Consider the following 19,800-nt stretch of genomic DNA (forward strand, 5'->3'; position numbering starts at 1 on the left):
CGTTTCGTCCTGAGCCTCCTAGTGGACTCGTCAGTAGGGCTCAAATTTGAGCCCTGAAAATTTACTTTTTCACTATTTCGGAAACTATTGAAATTATAAAGATTCGAAAGAATATTTAATGCGTGTTCCTTTCTATATGCCAACTCCTAAAACTGAGGGGTGAAAATAAGCCTCAAATTTGAGGCCTCGAAATTTACTTTTTCACTATTTCGGAAACTATTGAAATTACAAAGATTCGGAAGAATATTTAACGCGTATTCTTTTCTCTCCACATTTCCAAAGCTATCGAGGTTTATTTGCTATCGAGGTCAATTCCCAAATTTGAGGGGTGAAAGCCTCAAAGTTAAGTCCTCAATCTTTGCGGGAGGCACTCAGGAAGAATTCAGGTCAGAAGTTGTATATATACAAACAGAAGCCTTTACGAGGACTAGCGAGAACCGGTGCTTAGTCCATCCCTCTGGTGGCAGAGCGCAGGAAGCTCGCCACGGTTAGCTTAAGCAAAATAAAAGAACGCAACTCCTTGTAATCTCAAAAAGAAAACAATAAACACAATACTACTACTTAATAAACAAAATACTGTTATTTATGCTCGCAGAAAAATCATGGAGAGAGGATCGTCGACACCGTGGCAGGAGACTTTGCAGGAAGCTACCGGCGAAGACACGTTGGACGCGTCCGCACTCAGAGAATACTTCAGGCCTCTCGAGGACTGGTTGAGAACGGAGAACCTGAGGACCGGTGACGTCGTCGGCTGGTCTTACGGTGAGAATCTGATTAATTTCCCTCGTTAATATGATCTTAACACATCTAGATTTTCTACCATTCATTAAGGAGTCCGAATCTCATTCTCACATAATTTTCTTTGGAATTTTCTGCTGTAACGTTGTTACGTATGAGGAACCATCAATTTTGCATTCAGTTTCTTAATGCGGAGTACTTTGCACGTTGGTTCGTTGAAATTTTTGTTAACTGTGCGCTGGTTGGCGCCTATTTTTCACGAGCGACACTTGGAAAGATTCTCAGCACGCAAGTATTGTAGCTTCGGATAATAAAATAACGACTATCTTGTATTTCGTGTAATTTACACCAAGTGAATTTACAGAAATTGGGTAAAACTATGTTTAGTGGGCATATTTTTGAGGAAAAAATGAGAGTAAAAATATATTAAACGATTTAATAATCAGGCAAATTTATACAATGGTACACCACAAAATTCGCAAATAAATCGATTACATCCATTTTTCGCGTCGTTAATTGCAAAAGAAACGCCAGATCTCCCAAAAGCGAAACTTTTGGCTGACACTGTATCGAACGTCTCGAATCCAATCAGTGACTGGAGAACACGTCACTGTTCACGATCGAGCCGATCGATTTCATGTTACATAACCGACCAGTAAGAGAACTGTCTCTCAATGAACGATACAGGCTAGATTAACGGTCTTAATTAGCTAATCGAAGACGTTTATAATAAACTTCCGTTTTCTTATATCACAGCTCGGTAACATTCTCTTCCCTCCTCTACTTCGTCCTTTTTAAACTTACGTATACTCGCGATCTCTATCGATAAAACGATATCTTTGCAATTTAGCAATTACACGTAGCAGAAAAATCAAAGAAAAAAGGGAAGAGAAGAAAGAAAAGTAGGAACCAATTCGCGGGACACGACGACGCGATCAAGAACGCAGCGGCGGCGCGGACGCCTTTCATCGTAACTCGTTACAAATTATGCAATTTCCTACCGTAACAGATTGAAGGTTGCAGTTCCCACGTGCCAGTTACCGTCGGCGCAGAGCTCTACAAATATTCATCGTGTGACGACACTCGACTGAATTACGATCCACGGGTGAAATTATTGGGATCGGTGTGTTACATCTTCTGTAACCGCGTAAAGGAAAGAAAGAAGAACGACAGATCTTGCCAAATTCGCGGTTCAACCGGAGAGTCGAGTTACGTAAAAACGTGGTATAAACAGCTGTGTGCGCGTGTGGTAAGAACCGGTGAAAAGGAAGAGTGACCGAGAGAGATACTTTCATTGGTGGACGGTAATTAATCGGGCCGATGGATTATCTAACGAGCAAGAGTTCTTCTTGGTCTGATTGATCGTTGGCTTGACCAGAGAGACTCTGGCCATTAAAACTATGAAAGCATCTCGCGTGTTGCCGAGCGATATTAATTCCTTCGTGGTTTTGTTACTTCGCTCTAATGAATTTCTGCTTAACCCTTTGACTACGACGTGCTCTAGAGACATTTTTCCCATGAATAGCGTGGTATTTGCGAGGTTGCTTGATGGAGGATAGCTCGTGTTGGATAACAGGGGATGGTTCCCAAGAGAACATTCGCGATTTTGTGTGATAGATGTTTGGAATGAGTATTCTTTCTTTCTATGACAACTCTAGAATTTTGGGGGTGAAAATGGGCCTCAGAGTTTGCTTTTTTAATGTTTCGAAAATTATTGGATTTGTAGAGATAGGAAAGAATATTTAACTCGTATTCTTCTTTATATGCAAGCTCCTAAATTTTGGTGGTGAAAATAGGCCTCAAAGTTGAGGGCTCAAAACTTACTTTTGAAATTACAGAGATTCGGAAGAATATTTAACCCGTATTTTCCTAAATTTTCGGGGTGAAAATACGCCTCAAAGGTGAGGCCTCAAATTTACCTTCTCAATATTTCGGAAATTATTGAAATTATAAAGATTCGCAAGAGTATTTAACGCGTATTCCTTTCTATATGCCAATTCCTAAATTTGAGAGGTGAAAGTAGCCCTCAAACTTAAGTCCTCGAAATTCACTTTTTCAACATTTCGGAAAGCATCGAAATTATAAAGATTCGAAAGAATATTTTACGCGCATTTTCCTAAATTTCAGGGCTGCAAATATCCTTCGAACTTAAGCCCTCAAACTTTCCTCTCTCCATGTTTGAAAAACTATCGGGAAACTATCTTCTCTAACAAAAATCTACACTCGAAAATCTTCCCTGGTGAATCACTTGTGTCTCCAAAAACCACTTTACTCAAACTAAACCAAACAATCTACGAAAAAAAACCTTATTTACCGATTCGCTTATACCAGAACAGTTACCCCAAAAAAACCGTCCACCTGAAAAATCGAACGACCAAACTCAGCGTAGCGAAACTTTTCACGGTTAACCGTTTGATCCACCGTAAAGATCCAGCGACCGGAATTCGACACAAGGAAACGTCACGGTTATTTCCGCGACAAGCCGCGAACCAGGGTCCAATCAGGCGAGGGCTCGCTAGGCCCAGGGCCCCGTGGGACTGTTCGATTGCGAAATCGGAGCAGAACGAGGAAAGAGCGCGAGCATTCGGTAGAGGGAGAGGAGGGGGAGTGGGCCTTTCAGGCCCCCGAGAGAAACACACGGTTCGCAACGAAACAGAGAGGGAAATATCGGAGTCGTGAGACACGTTCGACGATTCCACTCTCGTTTCCATTGCACGTTGCGCCTGGTCGATTTGCCTTTCGAGCTCTCGAGAGCACACGTGTCTGCCATTTGTTCCACAAGAACACTTTGCTCCTCTCTTCCGTGTTTTTCATCTAAAGAAAAAAGGAAAGAAAAAAGAAACGAGTGTCATCGAGCACCGTCGTAAATTCACATGATTTTCAAGTTTCGAAATGTCGTTCAAAGTTACGTTACTTAGGATATGTTCGAAGTGGAGGGGTGAAGAGGTAAGGAGGAAAATGGGAGACAGGTTCGGCGACACGGAGGAAAAATGGCACGCTTCTGAGAAGTGATCGCGATGGAAAGCGCAGATGTACGTGACCGGCGCGTTACGAGGAGAAAGAGCCGCCTGTTGTATAATTTCTCTGTCGATCGTGATACTTATGCGTGTGTTCCTCTTGCCTCCTTTTTTCTCTCTTTCTCTCTCTTTCTCTCTTTGGTTCCCTCGAAAGGAGCGCTTGTGATCGGCCGCTTCGATCCCTCGAGATACTTTCCAACGTGTACCTTCCTATCGCGAAAATATCTCCGCAAATTTTTTTCTTTTTTCTTCTACCTGCGTAAATTATCACCTTTCCTTTCTCCCCGCGTTCGACGAGAACCAGATTTCGCGTGAAACGTAAAAATCCCGAATTACCGCGAAAAGAATGATCGAAAAGAGGTTAGGTTCCACAGATTGTATCTTCCTCCTCAGAAATTAGCGATATTAGCATAAATTGAATATTTATAGACACGTACGACGTTAATTACGAGCTTGTACACCGTGTAATCGCGTCAGTTATTGGAGTCGTCTGTCGAGCTTAATTAGTCGCTCGCAGGTGCGCGAAATTACGATGGTGGAAAAAAAGAGTGAAGGAAGAGGCGAAGTTGCGAGATACGGTAGGTTGAAGGATCGATAACTTTGCAGTTGACGCGAGGGTAAATGGTTGAATTTTTCACGGTGATCGAGCAAGTTGAAACAGCACGTGACGCGAGTCGAAAGGGAAAACGACGACCTGTTTTGTGTTTCGTTCTTTCTGTTGTCCCTTTTTTGTTTTCTCTCTTCCCTCGATCTCGATTGCAGGATTTTAGAACGGATCTCGTTTGGTATCCTTCGCCCTGCAGCGTGAACGATCTTACAGCTCGATCTGCAAGGTAAACGTTCTCTCCGTTGCGCTTTACGAGCTTTATTATTCACGGTGGAGCAAGTGCTGTTCGAATACAATTGAAACGACTGAATTATAGGTTATTACACCGTTCCAGGTTTATCTAGTCTAATGTGCCGTGAGAGCTCCAATTACTCATTCTAGTTGCCCCTTTTTATCATCCTTATTACTTTGCTGCGGTAGATTTGAACGATGGAGAATTCGTGGACGTATTCTGTGCTAAGTTATGGGAACTGAGGGACAGTTCGATTTTTGTAATTGAAAAAATTTGCTAATTCGTTTCTTTTTAATTCTTGGGAACTCGAGTGCAGCACAGTGGTTCCAAATTTTTGGCCAAATGTGTGTAGATATTTTTTATAATAATGTTAATTTTCTCAAATTGAAAGCGAACTCAGTGTTTGCAATTGAAAATGGAAGATATTTGCTAATTCTTTTTTTTTTAATTCTTGGGAACTCGAGTGCAGCACAGTTGTTCCAAATTTTTGGCCAAAAGTGTGTAGATATTTTTTATAATAATGTTAATTTTCTCAAATTGAAAGCGAACTCAGTATTTGCAATTGAAAATGGAAGATATTTGCTAATTCTTTTTTTTTTAATTCTTGGGAACTCGAGTGCAGCACAGTGGTTCCAAATTTTTGGCCAAAAGTGTGTAGATATTTTTTATAATAGTGCTAATTTTTGCAAATTGAAAGAAAGCCCAGTATTTGCAATTGAAAATTGAAAAAATTTGCCAATTCTTTGGGAAATTTTTGAGTAACTTAAATACATCACAGTGGTTCCAAATTTTTGGCAAAAAGTGTATAGATATTTTTTTATAACAGTGCTAATTTTTGCAAATCGATGACCAACTCAGTGTTTGCAATTGAAAATTGAAAAAATTTGCTGATTTCTTTCTGAAAATTCTTGAGTAACTTGAGTGAAGCACAGTGGTTTTAAATTGTTAGCCAAGAATGTATAGATATTTTTTATAATAACACTGCAATAGTCTTCGTTATGAAAAGTTTCGACAATAAAGAAAACGGAAGATCCAAAGTACAATCGAGTAAATTAATCACGTTTAAAAATAGCGATATTTCCAAGAATTTCACACATTCCGCGAACACTTTCGTCTTCGTGAAATCATTCATCGACACGATAATAATTGCAACACGATACTACTATTTGACGTAATACAGCGTAACTATGTATTACTCGGATTGCAGACGGAGATTATTGCAAGCGCAGCATCGAGACCGCTGGACTGCAAGTATACGGAAGTGGGTTCTACAACGCTGCCACGACGATCGATTCGAGAACCGTTTTACCAGGAATTATGGCAATTTTCCTCGCGATTTTCACTCTTCGTTAAGAGGGTAGAATTCTTCTTCTTATTTTTTTAAACAGTGGGCCAAAAAGCGTTGAAGAAATATTTGAGGACACTTTCCCTTCCCCGGAGGGTCAGACACGATCGATATTCCTCGATCCACCAAAGCCAGAACAGACCAAATAAATGACCAAACGTTTAGGTGATCGTTCAATGAAAATAGCAGCTTAGCTCGAGTGAGCTCGAGTGATTTTCTGATGAAGTTAAGGAGACCATAGAAAAGAGCATTCAGTGGCATTTTATTGACGCCATTTTGGTATCCAATAGAGAACTGTAGCCTTTGTTGATAATTGTTGTTTAATAAATATAAACCTCTCTTCTATTGATAATAACGAAAAATATGAATTATCGCTAAAATAATGTAGACGATTTTAAAAAATTATCGAAGACAAAATGGCCACATCTTACTGACGCCATTTTGATATCCAACGGAGAACTATATAAAGTGAATAATTGTTTTTTATTAAACATAAATATAAACCTCTCTTCTATTAATAATAAACAAAAGTATGAATTATCACTTTACAAGATAATCCAAGACAAAATGGTCGTCTTAGCTGTCAAAATGGCCACATCTTGCTGACGCCATTTTGGTATCCAAATGGAGAACTATATATTATAAACTGAATAATTATTTTTTAATAAATAGAAATAGAAATTTCTCTTCTATCGATAATAACGAAAAATATAAATTATCACTAAGATAATGTTAATGATTTTAAAAGATAATCCAAGACAAAATGGCCACATCTTGCTGACGCCATTTTGGTATCCAACGGAGAACTATATAAAGTGAATAATTGTTTTTTATTAAACATAAATGGAAATTTCTCTTCTATTAATAATAACCAAAAGTATGAATTATCACTTTACAAGATAATCCAAGACAAAATGGTCGTCTTAGCTGTCAAAATGGCCACATCTTGCTGACGCCATTTTGGTATCCAAATGGAGAACTATATATTATAAACTGAATAATTATTTTTTAATAAATACGAATTTCTCTTCTATTAATAATAATCAAAAGTATGAATTACCGCTAAGATAATGTAAATTATTTTAAAATGAATAATTGCTCTTTATTAAATATAAGTGGAAATTTCTCTTCTATTAGTAATAACGAAAATTGTCGCTAAAATAGTGCGAACGATTTTAAAAAGATAATCAAAGAGAAAATGGTCGCCTTAGCTGTCAAAATGGCCACGCGAATGTCACTGGAAACGTGCACCAGGCGATCACTGTTATTACACTAAGTATCCATTATTAATTTAGCCGCAGCACGGTAATTGTACGCGTGTAATTAAGCTCGCGTGTCGTTCGAGTGAACGCGAGCGCATAAATCGTTTTCAGCCGTGGCTCTCGCGCCTCTGAAACGCCCTCGCTCCCGACGTTTAATAAAGACAGAGAGATTTACGTTCCCCGTCGTTAAACGGTGCCAGCAGCTCGCTTTTCAATTCAGAAAACGTGCTTTTCTTCCCTCGAACGCCAGTTCAAACTCCGCACATACACCCCCTTTTCTGTAAATATATAGAATCATTTATTCCTTCGAGTATATTCAAATGATCGCGATGGACCGAGTTAAGTAGGGCCAAGTACGTCATCGTGCAAATGTAACGTGCTTTTTACACTTTTCACAACTTTCAATCCGTTTCAACGCGTAACCTGTAATTAGAAAATAAACAAGGAAGAAAAAGTATCTCTTATCATTGCTATTATCATGTTTGTAATTTTCACGGGGATAATATATATATATATATTGTATTTCTGTGCGTAAGTGTTACGTCACGGAAGAACAACTCGTCGTTATTTTTTTATTAAAAAAAGAAATTGTAGCTAAGTGTGTAAACATGGAAACGAGTAATAAAGAAAACACGAAACTTGGAGGGTATCTGTTCGACGTTATTTCCACCTTTATGAATAGTGTATCGTTGAAAAAGAAAAAGGAAGAAAGAAGAGAATTTCGATGTGTTTCGCAGTGTGTCCATTTATGAAAGAGAGTGAACGTGGATACGCTTGGACTTTTTTACGGTCCACAAAGAGATGCCATTATACCCGACTTTCGCAGCTCTCGCAGGACACGGAATCGAGAGGACTGGCCGGACCTTCGGATAAAAGTTGCTCGACGGCGAGCGCCGAAATTGGTTTATCCGATTGCGTAATTAAAGGACCCGACGCGGTGGCTCGCTCTCTTCTGTATAATCGCGTTACATCGGGACGTGTAAAAATTGTAATATCACCGAGCACACCTTCATTTCAGTGGTAGATGTACAGGGTGTCTCGGTAGTTCTTGTATTTTTAACAGTGCAAAATTAATTTATATTATTGAAAGGTGTCTTAATATTTGGGAAATTAATTCAACACGTTCCAGGACTCGGGATCCAAAGGAGATGCACGCGAAAGTAGATCGAAGTGACAAGAATTTAACACTATTTTTCTGTAATTAAATTAATTTTTTTATATTTATGTGATGTGACTCTTTAACTCCGTTTTAAAATTCTGCGAAGCCTTCTGTTCTTCCTGTGGTGCAGAATCGAGTAGGGAACGAAAGGGGATCCAATTTTTTATCTTGTAAAGATCGTCTTTTCTTGGGACATTATTTTTTTTATAATTAAAGATCGTGATGTGACTCTTTAATTCCGTTTTAAAATTCTGTCAAACCTTCTATGTTTTCTATGACATAAAATTAAGTGACAGAGATTCATTTTTTATTTCATGAAGATCGTCTCTTCTTGGGACACTAGTTTCCAATAATTTAGTGTCATTTTCTAACTTCGTTTTAAAATTCTATGAAACCTCGTACGTCTACTTGGCACAAAATCGAATATTAAGTGAAAGAGACTCATTCTTTATTTCATAGGAGATCGTCTCTTCTTGGATCACTATTTTCCAATAATTAAACATTTTAGTCCAACTCTTTACCTTCCTTTTAAAATTCTGTCAAACCTTCTGTACCTTTAGTGTCACGCAGTCGACTAAAAACTGAAAAAGATGCACAAAAAGTCGTCTTTTCTCGAAACATCCCGTCAAATTAGTGTGGATTTGGTATTATTAGTAGAATATACGTGGACATTCTGGGAGTCGGTATGATCTATGGCTGACGCTCGAAACGACTTGAAATTGGCGAAGCGGGCAGTGTCTTAGTTGGAATGGGTAGAGCAGCGTGGTTGATGAGAATAAGTGTATTCCCTTTAACGTATCCTTATCTTCGTTGTGCAACTGTTCTTATCAAATACATTCGTGTTAAAAATCTTCAACCACGTGTTATTTACCCGCAATTAGCAAATCCCTAAAAATCTCCCCCAAAAACCCCCCTTTCCCCGCGTATTCTCTCCACAAAAATTCGCGAAAATTTCACGAAGAAGGTGTATCCGTGCGACAGAGGTGTTGGTTTGTAAGATTAAAGATGCTGTCCTTTCGTTGTAACTTTCTTACGAATCGAGCGTGTGTGTAGGACGACAGCTTTCACGACGGCGCGGCCGCAACAGGAGACGTTATTGTTCTTACGGGACAGCCGACCGGGCATAATTACACAAAGGTGGTCTGTCCAGAAACTGGTTCACCCACTTGCGTAACGCGAAGATGCGGAAACCGGCAGAGTTTGAAAGACCGGCAGCCCCACGATTGCGTCACGTCGAACGTGCCCCGATGCTTTTATTCGATCCGACTTTCGTACGTGGGTCCGATCTTATCTGATCCCTGTTTCTCGATGCGTCTCGAGTATTACCATCGCGATGACATTTCAGACATTTCGGAGAGAAATCGTTCGACGTTAAGGACGTTAAAAACGAAGAAGAAGAAAAAAGAATGCGTTGCGTACGAGAATTATAATCGAGTGGAGGATGAAGAAGTTCGATCGGATAGACAAAGAGAATTTCACTGTTGCAGGTAGGCGCAACGAAATCGAACGAAAGGAAGAATGATGAAAAGTTGATTTCCATACGTCTATAATTCATCCACGAGTAAACGAGCCGCAGAAATTCGCTAGATTTCTCCTAGGAACACGCAACACGGCGGAGAAAATTTGTTGTAAGATTGAACTTCCTTAAAGAAGAACGTCTCTATCATAATTTGATATCAGACGTATATATGTACAGTGGATAATCTGATCTTGCTGAAATTAGCTAGGTGGATATACGTATTTCGTTTGATCTAACACGATTACTTGCGTAACCGGCATGAACTTCCTAATTAACGGACATTAATTCAATAATGCCTGTAGAATTTTTACCTTCGATCAAGTTAATTAACAAGTGATCGTATCGATCTCGATGATCGCTAGGAATAAATTGAAATCGTGGTGTAACCGAGTATAACTGCTCGCCGTTTCTCTGCAACGGTGAACTTCGATAAAACTGAGAGAGAGAGAGAGAAAAAGGAATAAAAGTGTGGGATTAGAGAGAGAGAAGCAGAGAGTCGGAGAGTGAGAGAATCAGAAAGAGAGAATCAAAAAGTGAAGAAAATCAGAAAGAGAGAGAGAGAGAGAGAGAATCAAAAAGAAAGATAGTCAGAAAGTAAAAAAAGTCAGAAAGAGAGAGAAAGAAAGTCAGAGAATTAGAAAGAGTGAGAGTCGAAGAGTGAAGAAAATCAGAAAGAGAGAGAGAATCAGAATGAAAGACAGTCGGAAAGTGAGAAAAAATCAGAAAGAGAGAGAGAGAGAGAGAGAGAGAATCAAAAAGAAAGATAGTCAGAAAGAAAAAAAAGACAGAAAGAGAGAGAAAGAAAGTCAGAGAATTAGAAAGAGTGAGAGTCGAAGAGTGAAGAAAATCAGAAAGAGAGAGAGAATCAGAATGAAAGACAGTCGGAAAGTGAGAAAAAATCAGAAAGAGAGAGAGAGAGAGAGAGAGAGAATCAAAAAGAAAGATAGTCAGAAAGAAAAAAAAGACAGAAAGAGAGAGAAAGAAAGTCAGAGAATTAGAAAGAGTGAGAGTCGAAGAGTGAAGAAAATCAGAAAGAGAGAGAGAATCAGAATGAAAGACAGTCGGAAAGTGAGAAAAAATCAGAAAGAGAGAGAGAGAGAGAGAGAGAGAATCAAAAAGAAAGATAGTCAGAAAGAAAAAAAAGACAGAAAGAGAGAGAAAGAAAGTCAGAGAATTAGAAAGAGTGAGAGTCGAAGAGTGAAGAAAATCAGAAAGAGAGAGAGAATCAGAATGAAAGACAGTCGGAAAGTGAGAAAAAATCAGAAAGAGAGAGAGAGAGAGAGAGAGAGAATCAAAAAGAAAGATAGTCAGAAAGAAAAAAAAGACAGAAAGAGAGAGAAAGAAAGTCAGAGAATTAGAAAGAGTGAGAGTCGAAGAGTGAAGAAAATCAGAAAGAGAGAGAGAATCAGAATGAAAGACAGTCGGAAAGTGAGAAAAAATCAGAAAGAGAGAGAGAGAGAGAGAGAGAGAATCAAAAAGAAAGATAGTCAGAAAGAAAAAAAAGACAGAAAGAGAGAGAAAGAAAGTCAGAGAATTAGAAAGAGTGAGAGTCGAAGAGTGAAGAAAATCAGAAAGAGAGAGAGAATCAGAATGAAAGACAGTCGGAAAGTGAGAAAAAATCAGAAAGAGAGAGAGAGAGAGAGAGAGAGAATCAAAAAGAAAGATAGTCAGAAAGAAAAAAAAGACAGAAAGAGAGAGAAAGAAAGTCAGAGAATTAGAAAGAGTGAGAGTCGAAGAGTGAAGAAAATCAGAAAGAGAGAGAGAATCAGAATGAAAGACAGTCGGAAAGTGAGAAAAAATCAGAAAGAGAGAGAGAGAGAGAGAGAGAGAATCAAAAAGAAAGATAGTCAGAAAGAAAAAAAAGACAGAAAGAGAGAGAAAGAAAGTCAGAGAATTAGAAAGAGTGAGAGTCGAAGAGTGAAGAAAATCAGAAAGAGAGAGAGAATCAGAATGAAAGACAGTCGGAAAGTGAGAAAAAATCAGAAAGAGAGAGAGAGAGAGAGAGAGAGAATCAAAAAGAAAGATAGTCAGAAAGAAAAAAAAGACAGAAAGAGAGAGAAAGAAAGTCAGAGAATTAGAAAGAGTGAGAGTCGAAGAGTGAAGAAAATCAGAAAGAGAGAGAGAATCAGAATGAAAGACAGTCGGAAAGTGAGAAAAAATCAGAAAGAGAGAGAGAGAGAGAGAGAGAGAATCAAAAAGAAAGATAGTCAGAAAGAAAAAAAAGACAGAAAGAGAGAGAAAGAAAGTCAGAGAATTAGAAAGAGTGAGAGTCGAAGAGTGAAGAAAATCAGAAAGAGAGAGAGAATCAGAATGAAAGACAGTCGGAAAGTGAGAAAAAATCAGAAAGAGAGAGAGAGAGAGAGAGAGAGAATCAAAAAGAAAGATAGTCAGAAAGAAAAAAAAGACAGAAAGAGAGAGAAAGAAAGTCAGAGAATTAGAAAGAGTGAGAGTCGAAGAGTGAAGAAAATCAGAAAGAGAGAGAGAATCAGAATGAAAGACAGTCGGAAAGTGAGAAAAAATCAGAAAGAGAGAGAGAGAGAGAGAGAGAGAATCAAAAAGAAAGATAGTCAGAAAGAAAAAAAAGACAGAAAGAGAGAGAAAGAAAGTCAGAGAATTAGAAAGAGTGAGAGTCGAAGAGTGAAGAAAATCAGAAAGAGAGAGAGAATCAGAATGAAAGACAGTCGGAAAGTGAGAAAAAATCAGAAAGAGAGAGAGAGAGAGAGAGAGAGAATCAAAAAGAAAGATAGTCAGAAAGAAAAAAAAGACAGAAAGAGAGAGAAAGAAAGTCAGAGAATTAGAAAGAGTGAGAGTCGAAGAGTGAAGAAAATCAGAAAGAGAGAGAGAATCAGAATGAAAGACAGTCGGAAAGTGAGAAAAAATCAGAAAGAGAGAGAGAGAGAGAGAGAGAGAATCAAAAAGAAAGATAGTCAGAAAGAAAAAAAAGACAGAAAGAGAGAGAAAGAAAGTCAGAGAATTAGAAAGAGTGAGAGTCGAAGAGTGAAGAAAATCAGAAAGAGAGAGAGAATCAGAATGAAAGACAGTCGGAAAGTGAGAAAAAATCAGAAAGAGAGAGAGAGAGAGAGAGAGAGAATCAAAAAGAAAGATAGTCAGAAAGAAAAAAAAGACAGAAAGAGAGAGAAAGAAAGTCAGAGAATTAGAAAGAGTGAGAGTCGAAGAGTGAAGAAAATCAGAAAGAGAGAGAGAATCAGAATGAAAGACAGTCGGAAAGTGAGAAAAAATCAGAAAGAGAGAGAGAGAGAGAGAGAGAGAATCAAAAAGAAAGATAGTCAGAAAGAAAAAAAAGACAGAAAGAGAGAGAAAGAAAGTCAGAGAATTAGAAAGAGTGAGAGTCGAAGAGTGAAGAAAATCAGAAAGAGAGAGAGAATCAGAATGAAAGACAGTCGGAAAGTGAGAAAAAATCAGAAAGAGAGAGAGAGAGAGAGAGAGAGAATCAAAAAGAAAGATAGTCAGAAAGAAAAAAAAGACAGAAAGAGAGAGAAAGAAAGTCAGAGAATTAGAAAGAGTGAGAGTCGAAGAGTGAAGAAAATCAGAAAGAGAGAGAGAATCAGAATGAAAGACAGTCGGAAAGTGAGAAAAAATCAGAAAGAGAGAGAGAGAGAGAGAGAGAGAATCAAAAAGAAAGATAGTCAGAAAGAAAAAAAAGACAGAAAGAGAGAGAAAGAAAGTCAGAGAATTAGAAAGAGTGAGAGTCGAAGAGTGAAGAAAATCAGAAAGAGAGAGAGAATCAGAATGAAAGACAGTCGGAAAGTGAGAAAAAATCAGAAAGAGAGAGAGAGAGAGAGAGAGAGAATCAAAAAGAAAGATAGTCAGAAAGAAAAAAAAGACAGAAAGAGAGAGAAAGAAAGTCAGAGAATTAGAAAGAGTGAGAGTCGAAGAGTGAAGAAAATCAGAAAGAGAGAGAGAATCAGAATGAAAGACAGTCGGAAAGTGAGAAAAAATCAGAAAGAGAGAGAGAGAGAGAGAGAGAGAATCAAAAAGAAAGATAGTCAGAAAGAAAAAAAAGACAGAAAGAGAGAGAAAGAAAGTCAGAGAATTAGAAAGAGTGAGAGTCGAAGAGTGAAGAAAATCAGAAAGAGAGAGAGAATCAGAATGAAAGACAGTCGGAAAGTGAGAAAAAATCAGAAAGAGAGAGAGAGAGAGAGAGAGAGAATCAAAAAGAAAGATAGTCAGAAAGAAAAAAAAGACAGAAAGAGAGAGAAAGAAAGTCAGAGAATTAGAAAGAGTGAGAGTCGAAGAGTGAAGAAAATCAGAAAGAGAGAGAGAATCAGAATGAAAGACAGTCGGAAAGTGAGAAAAAATCAGAAAGAGAGAGAGAGAGAGAGAGAGAGAATCAAAAAGAAAGATAGTCAGAAAGAAAAAAAAGACAGAAAGAGAGAGAAAGAAAGTCAGAGAATTAGAAAGAGTGAGAGTCGAAGAGTGAAGAAAATCAGAAAGAGAGAGAGAATCAGAATGAAAGACAGTCGGAAAGTGAGAAAAAATCAGAAAGAGAGAGAGAGAGAGAGAGAGAGAATCAAAAAGAAAGATAGTCAGAAAGAAAAAAAAGACAGAAAGAGAGAGAAAGAAAGTCAGAGAATTAGAAAGAGTGAGAGTCGAAGAGTGAAGAAAATCAGAAAGAGAGAGAGAATCAGAATGAAAGACAGTCGGAAAGTGAGAAAAAATCAGAAAGAGAGAGAGAGAGAGAGAGAGAGAATCAAAAAGAAAGATAGTCAGAAAGAAAAAAAAGACAGAAAGAGAGAGAAAGAAAGTCAGAGAATTAGAAAGAGTGAGAGTCGAAGAGTGAAGAAAATCAGAAAGAGAGAGAGAATCAGAATGAAAGACAGTCGGAAAGTGAGAAAAAATCAGAAAGAGAGAGAGAGAGAGAGAGAGAGAATCAAAAAGAAAGATAGTCAGAAAGAAAAAAAAGACAGAAAGAGAGAGAAAGAAAGTCAGAGAATTAGAAAGAGTGAGAGTCGAAGAGTGAAGAAAATCAGAAAGAGAGAGAGAATCAGAATGAAAGACAGTCGGAAAGTGAGAAAAAATCAGAAAGAGAGAGAGAGAGAGAGAGAGAGAATCAAAAAGAAAGATAGTCAGAAAGAAAAAAAAGACAGAAAGAGAGAGAAAGAAAGTCAGAGAATTAGAAAGAGTGAGAGTCGAAGAGTGAAGAAAATCAGAAAGAGAGAGAGAATCAGAATGAAAGACAGTCGGAAAGTGAGAAAAAATCAGAAAGAGAGAGAGAGAGAGAGAGAGAGAATCAAAAAGAAAGATAGTCAGAAAGAAAAAAAAGACAGAAAGAGAGAGAAAGAAAGTCAGAGAATTAGAAAGAGTGAGAGTCGAAGAGTGAAGAAAATCAGAAAGAGAGAGAGAATCAGAATGAAAGACAGTCGGAAAGTGAGAAAAAATCAGAAAGAGAGAGAGAGAGAGAGAGAGAGAATCAAAAAGAAAGATAGTCAGAAAGTAAAAAAAGTCAGAAAGAGAGAGAAAGAAAGTCAGAGAATCAGAAAGAGTGAGAGTCGAAGAGTGAAGAAAATCAGAAAGAGGGAGAGAATCAGAATGAAAGATAGTCAGAAAGTGAGAAAAAATCAGAAAGAGAGAGAAAGAAAGTCAGAGAATCAGAAAGAGTGAGAGTCAAAGAGTGAAGAAAATCAGAAAGAGAGAGAGAATCAGAATGAAAGACAGTCGGAAAATGAGAAAAAATCAGAAAGAGAGAGAGAGAGAGAGAGAATCAAAAAGAAAGATAGTCAGAAAGTAAAAAAAGTCAGAAAGAGAGAGAAAGAAAGTCAGAGAGTTAAAGAGTGAGAAAGAGAGAGAGGAGAGAAGTCACGCCTCGGTCGTCAATCTCGATTCCAGGTCGGTTTTCGTGGCCTCGGGCCATGACACACGGGGTTAAGAGGTGATTTTTCTAAGGAGAAGAGAGGTGAGGTAAGAAGAGAGGCTTGATCCGGGAACCGATCGGATCGACGCCCCTTTCGCTTTCGATTTCCTCGCTCGAGTGTCTTGTTGGCCGAAAACTGGTCCGTCCGGTTGCGTAATCGGAAGACCGGGAAGTCCTGTCTTTCCGCGAAACGTCTGCACAATGACTCGACGAATGCCTTCTCTGTCGTCCACTTTCACCGTCCTCTCTACACGCGTATACCGTACGCATCCAGTTCTGAAATTCGTTCGAGAAAAGACCACGGAAATTCATTCCGGTACGTGTGCTCCGATTTCCTCCACTTTTTTTTTTTCTACCTAGAGATCACTTTCTATATCCTGCGAATATTCCATTATTTATATTTCCCTCTTTCTTATAGAATAGGGAAGAATTTTTATCGAGATCAGACTTTTCTTCAAAAACAATTTATCATAGAAGAGCATTTTTTTTCAAGTCAGAAATTTCGAAACGCCTCAATTCTATATACTTCTTTTTGTGGAATATCAAAGAGAATTTTTCTCGAGAAGTCCGTCATAGAACAGAATCACTTTCGATGCCAGAAATTTTGAAACGCCCTAATTTACAATCGACGAGGATCGCTTTCTCCGTTACGTAAATCTTCAACTAAGAAGGTGAATTCTTTTTCAAGACCACGAACTCAATTTCTCAATGACACAGATTACTTTACCGATGATGCGAATCTCTCTCTCTCTCTCTCTCGATAGAAGTGGCACGACAGTAGCAGAGAAGAAGAGTGGACTTTTCTCAAGGCCACAGATTTCTACGGTTTCAAGGTCGGACTTTCGTTCACCATCCAGCTGTATTCCCAATGATAATTTCGTTTAATCAAATCTGAACTTTGCGTCGCGGTGGATTATCGATGAAACGGATCCCTAGGAGAAAATTTCTGTCGAGAGAAAATGAAACGAGTTGTGGTGAACCTCTGTGGCTAATATCTAGGTAGACTATAATGAGAGTAATTACTATTAGAGGTAGAACAATGGCTTGGTTGCACAATCCTAGGTAGAAAACCGGCGTACAATGTCACTTGGATTGTGCAACTAACTTAATTTCCCTCGATCGCTCGCCCTTTTTATTCCCTTAATTTTCCATCGATCAACTGCTCCTTATAAATACTAGCGGCCGTAGCCGTGCATGTCTGCCGGTTCCCGTTCGATCACCGAAGTCAAGATGCACTGGGCGGCGTTCCGTAAGAAGGATGGGTGACCGCTCCATATCCGTCTCTGAAAAAGCCGTGCTGCTGGTTTTATTGGGCTGAAATTTCACACAGACGTTAGTTCCATCCTTACTAACGTCTAGAAATTGTAAAAGTCCAACAGCAAAAATCTTTACCGCCAAGTTGGGGTTGTTTAAACATGGTCGGGCGTCCTCGCTCATTCTCCGGCTTGTTCTTCGGTTGGTGGTTTCGATGGAAAGTAGAAACCTGATCTGATAGAGGTATAAGCTAATAAGCCGAGGCACCCTGAGTCCTTCTAAGGACGACCCACACTAGTTGCTCCTTATAAATCTCGTTTAAATTCACCAACGGAATCGTAGCTCTGATACAATTCTTCTTGCAAGCAACGAATTCTCCGTTCGAAAGTATCGAGAGAGATACAATGACTTCCGCTAATATTCGGACACTCTTTGGAACGGTATAATTTTTTTTAAATTGCACCTAACGACTTGAGATTCTTTTTTCTGAGGAGTTGGAAGGATTGGTATAATAGATGACGTGTGGAAAAAATTTGGAAAAATTGCAATTTGTAGAAATCGTGAAGAAACTTGTAAAGGACACAACTTTTTTATCTGAGCTTGCAATGAAAATTTAAAAAATACGTTTTGTAGATCTATGTCGATTATATGTGCGCTGAAAATTTCATCGAAATAGATTAACGTTGCTACGAGTTACAAACGGTTAAGGATTGTGAAAATCGCACTATTTCTGTAATAAATCTGAAGATTCTTCCATCTTTCGGTGCCTGTCGCTTCTTTCTTCGATTTCGATGAAATTTTCAGCATTTGTACAATTGACATAGATCTACGAAACGTATATTTCAAATTTTCGTTACAAGCTCAGATAAAAAAGTTGTAAAAAGCAACCTTCACAATTTTCTTCACAATTTCCACAAACTGCAATTTTTCCAAATTCCTTCCACACGTCATCTAGTACACTAATCCTTCTGGAAAAAATATACTAAATGCGAAATATACAAAAATACAACAAACTTCTCAAAAAACGAAAAACTCAAATCATTAGGTTCAATTTAAAAAAAGTTTTACTGTCCCATAGAGTAAGAGTCGCTCTAAGTGTATCATACTTCTCGTACGAGAAAGAAAGTGCGCGAAACATCCAGCTTAGATCTCATGAATGAGCGAGCGTCGATGAAAGTTGCGCAATCGAGCAGCCACGAGAGATAGTTTTTATCTGAATAGAAAACAAAAAATTCGTAGGAGAAAAATAGAAGAACGAAGCGTTGCATAATGTAGCTTTCGACTTTGAATGTTTGATCGAACGACGATCGAACGTGTGGATCGTGTCTCGTTATCGAACGAAAGGATCTTTAAAGTACGCACGACATAGAGGAAAAGAAAAATGGCAGAGGAAAGCGAGGGAATTAGGTATGCACAGCAGGTAACGCGCTGTTTTATGAAGCGGAAGTGAAGGATTCGGCGGTCGGAAGAACGCGTCGAAATTCCGCTTTCGACGCGAGAGATTTCGGTCAGAACGTTGCGAACCTTCGTGCAAATCTCGTGGAAATGAGGGGAAGGAAATGTCGAGGCAATTACGAGACGTGTTTTACGATGGGAAAAAAGAGCATCGGTTTACGATGGAACTGCCTTGAAATTCTGGGCTGACAACGAGTGTTTGGAATTGATCTTTTCTTTTTAAGGCGGGGAGAGTGTTTCGAAGCATACACTACCGGCCAAAATTTAGAATCACCTCCCAATTTTCATCGGTACTGAATCTGCTACCAATTTTTCATAGACTTGATATTGATATTGCGGAGATAAATAGCAATTTATCTCATATCGATTGATTTGAACGATACAAAATTCGTTGAAGAATTCTTAAAGCTGCTGACTTTTTTCTGGGAATTTTTGTGTAACCTGCAATGCACAGTGATTCCAAATTTTGGCCGGTAGTGTAATTCTTGTAAAACGTTTCGTTAGGTTGCACCAGGTGAGTATATTTTGAAAAATAGCAAAATTTGAAATAAAAATATTGAATGAAGCATATTAAAAGTTAAAAATAATAATGTAAACCTATAAGAATGACGGATTTTAGATTTCTTACTCTAAATTACAGAATTTGTTAAGATGCTTTTGCTGTTCCAATAGGTTCTGCTAGATGAAATTGCCGTGTTTGTGGGTGGAAATAATCGATGTACTTTCAAAAATAAGAAAATTTAGAAGGAAACTATTAAATTAAGTATATTAAAAGTTAAAAATAGTGAATTTCAAAAAATGAAAATGTAAACCCATAGAAATGACGAATTTCAGATTTCTTACTTCAAATTACAGAATTTATTAAGACTCTTTTGCTGTTTTATTAGGTCGTACTAGATGAAATTGCTATTTTTTGTGGATCGGAATTATAAGAATGTACCTATTTTCAAAAATAATAAAATATTAAATTAAATTAACTAAAAATTAAAAATAATGCAAACCCATAAAAATGACGGATTTCAGACTTCTTACTTCGAATTACAGAATTTATTAAGACGCTTTTGCTGTTTTATTAGGTTGTACTAGATGAAATTACCATTCTTTGTAGGTCGAAATTATAACAATATACCTATTTTAAAATTAGTAGATTAAAAATTAAAAATACTCCAAACCCGTAAGAAAGACGAATTTGAGGTTTCCTACTTCAAATTACACAAACTATTAAGGTACTCTTGTTCCACGAAGTCTCTACGTAATGTCCTCAGAAATTTTACTAAAATCACTGAAAATTCTCGTAGGGACAATATTAGACACTCTCAAAACCCTCACAGACGTGTCCA

General features: G+C 38.0%; 1 protein-coding gene across 1 annotated transcript in view; it reads left to right on the forward strand.

Moving 5' to 3' along the window:
* LOC108574810 (angiotensin-converting enzyme) overlaps positions 1-6,170 on the forward strand; it is a 65,149-nt gene extending 58,979 nt beyond the window's left edge. Inside the window, exons 12-13 of the mRNA XM_017937455.1 lie at positions 596-762; positions 5,802-6,170. Of these exons, the coding sequence (XP_017792944.1) occupies positions 596-762; positions 5,802-5,947 (313 nt within the window). The 3' untranslated portion in view covers positions 5,948-6,170. The remainder of the gene's footprint in view (positions 1-595; positions 763-5,801) is intronic.
* Positions 6,171-19,800: the final 13,630 nt, after the last annotated feature.

The sequence above is a fragment of the Habropoda laboriosa genome, unplaced genomic scaffold, assembly GCF_001263275.1.
Source record: "Habropoda laboriosa isolate 0110345459 unplaced genomic scaffold, ASM126327v1 scaffold257, whole genome shotgun sequence".
In the NCBI taxonomy this organism is placed as follows: domain Eukaryota; kingdom Metazoa; phylum Arthropoda; class Insecta; order Hymenoptera; family Apidae; genus Habropoda; species Habropoda laboriosa.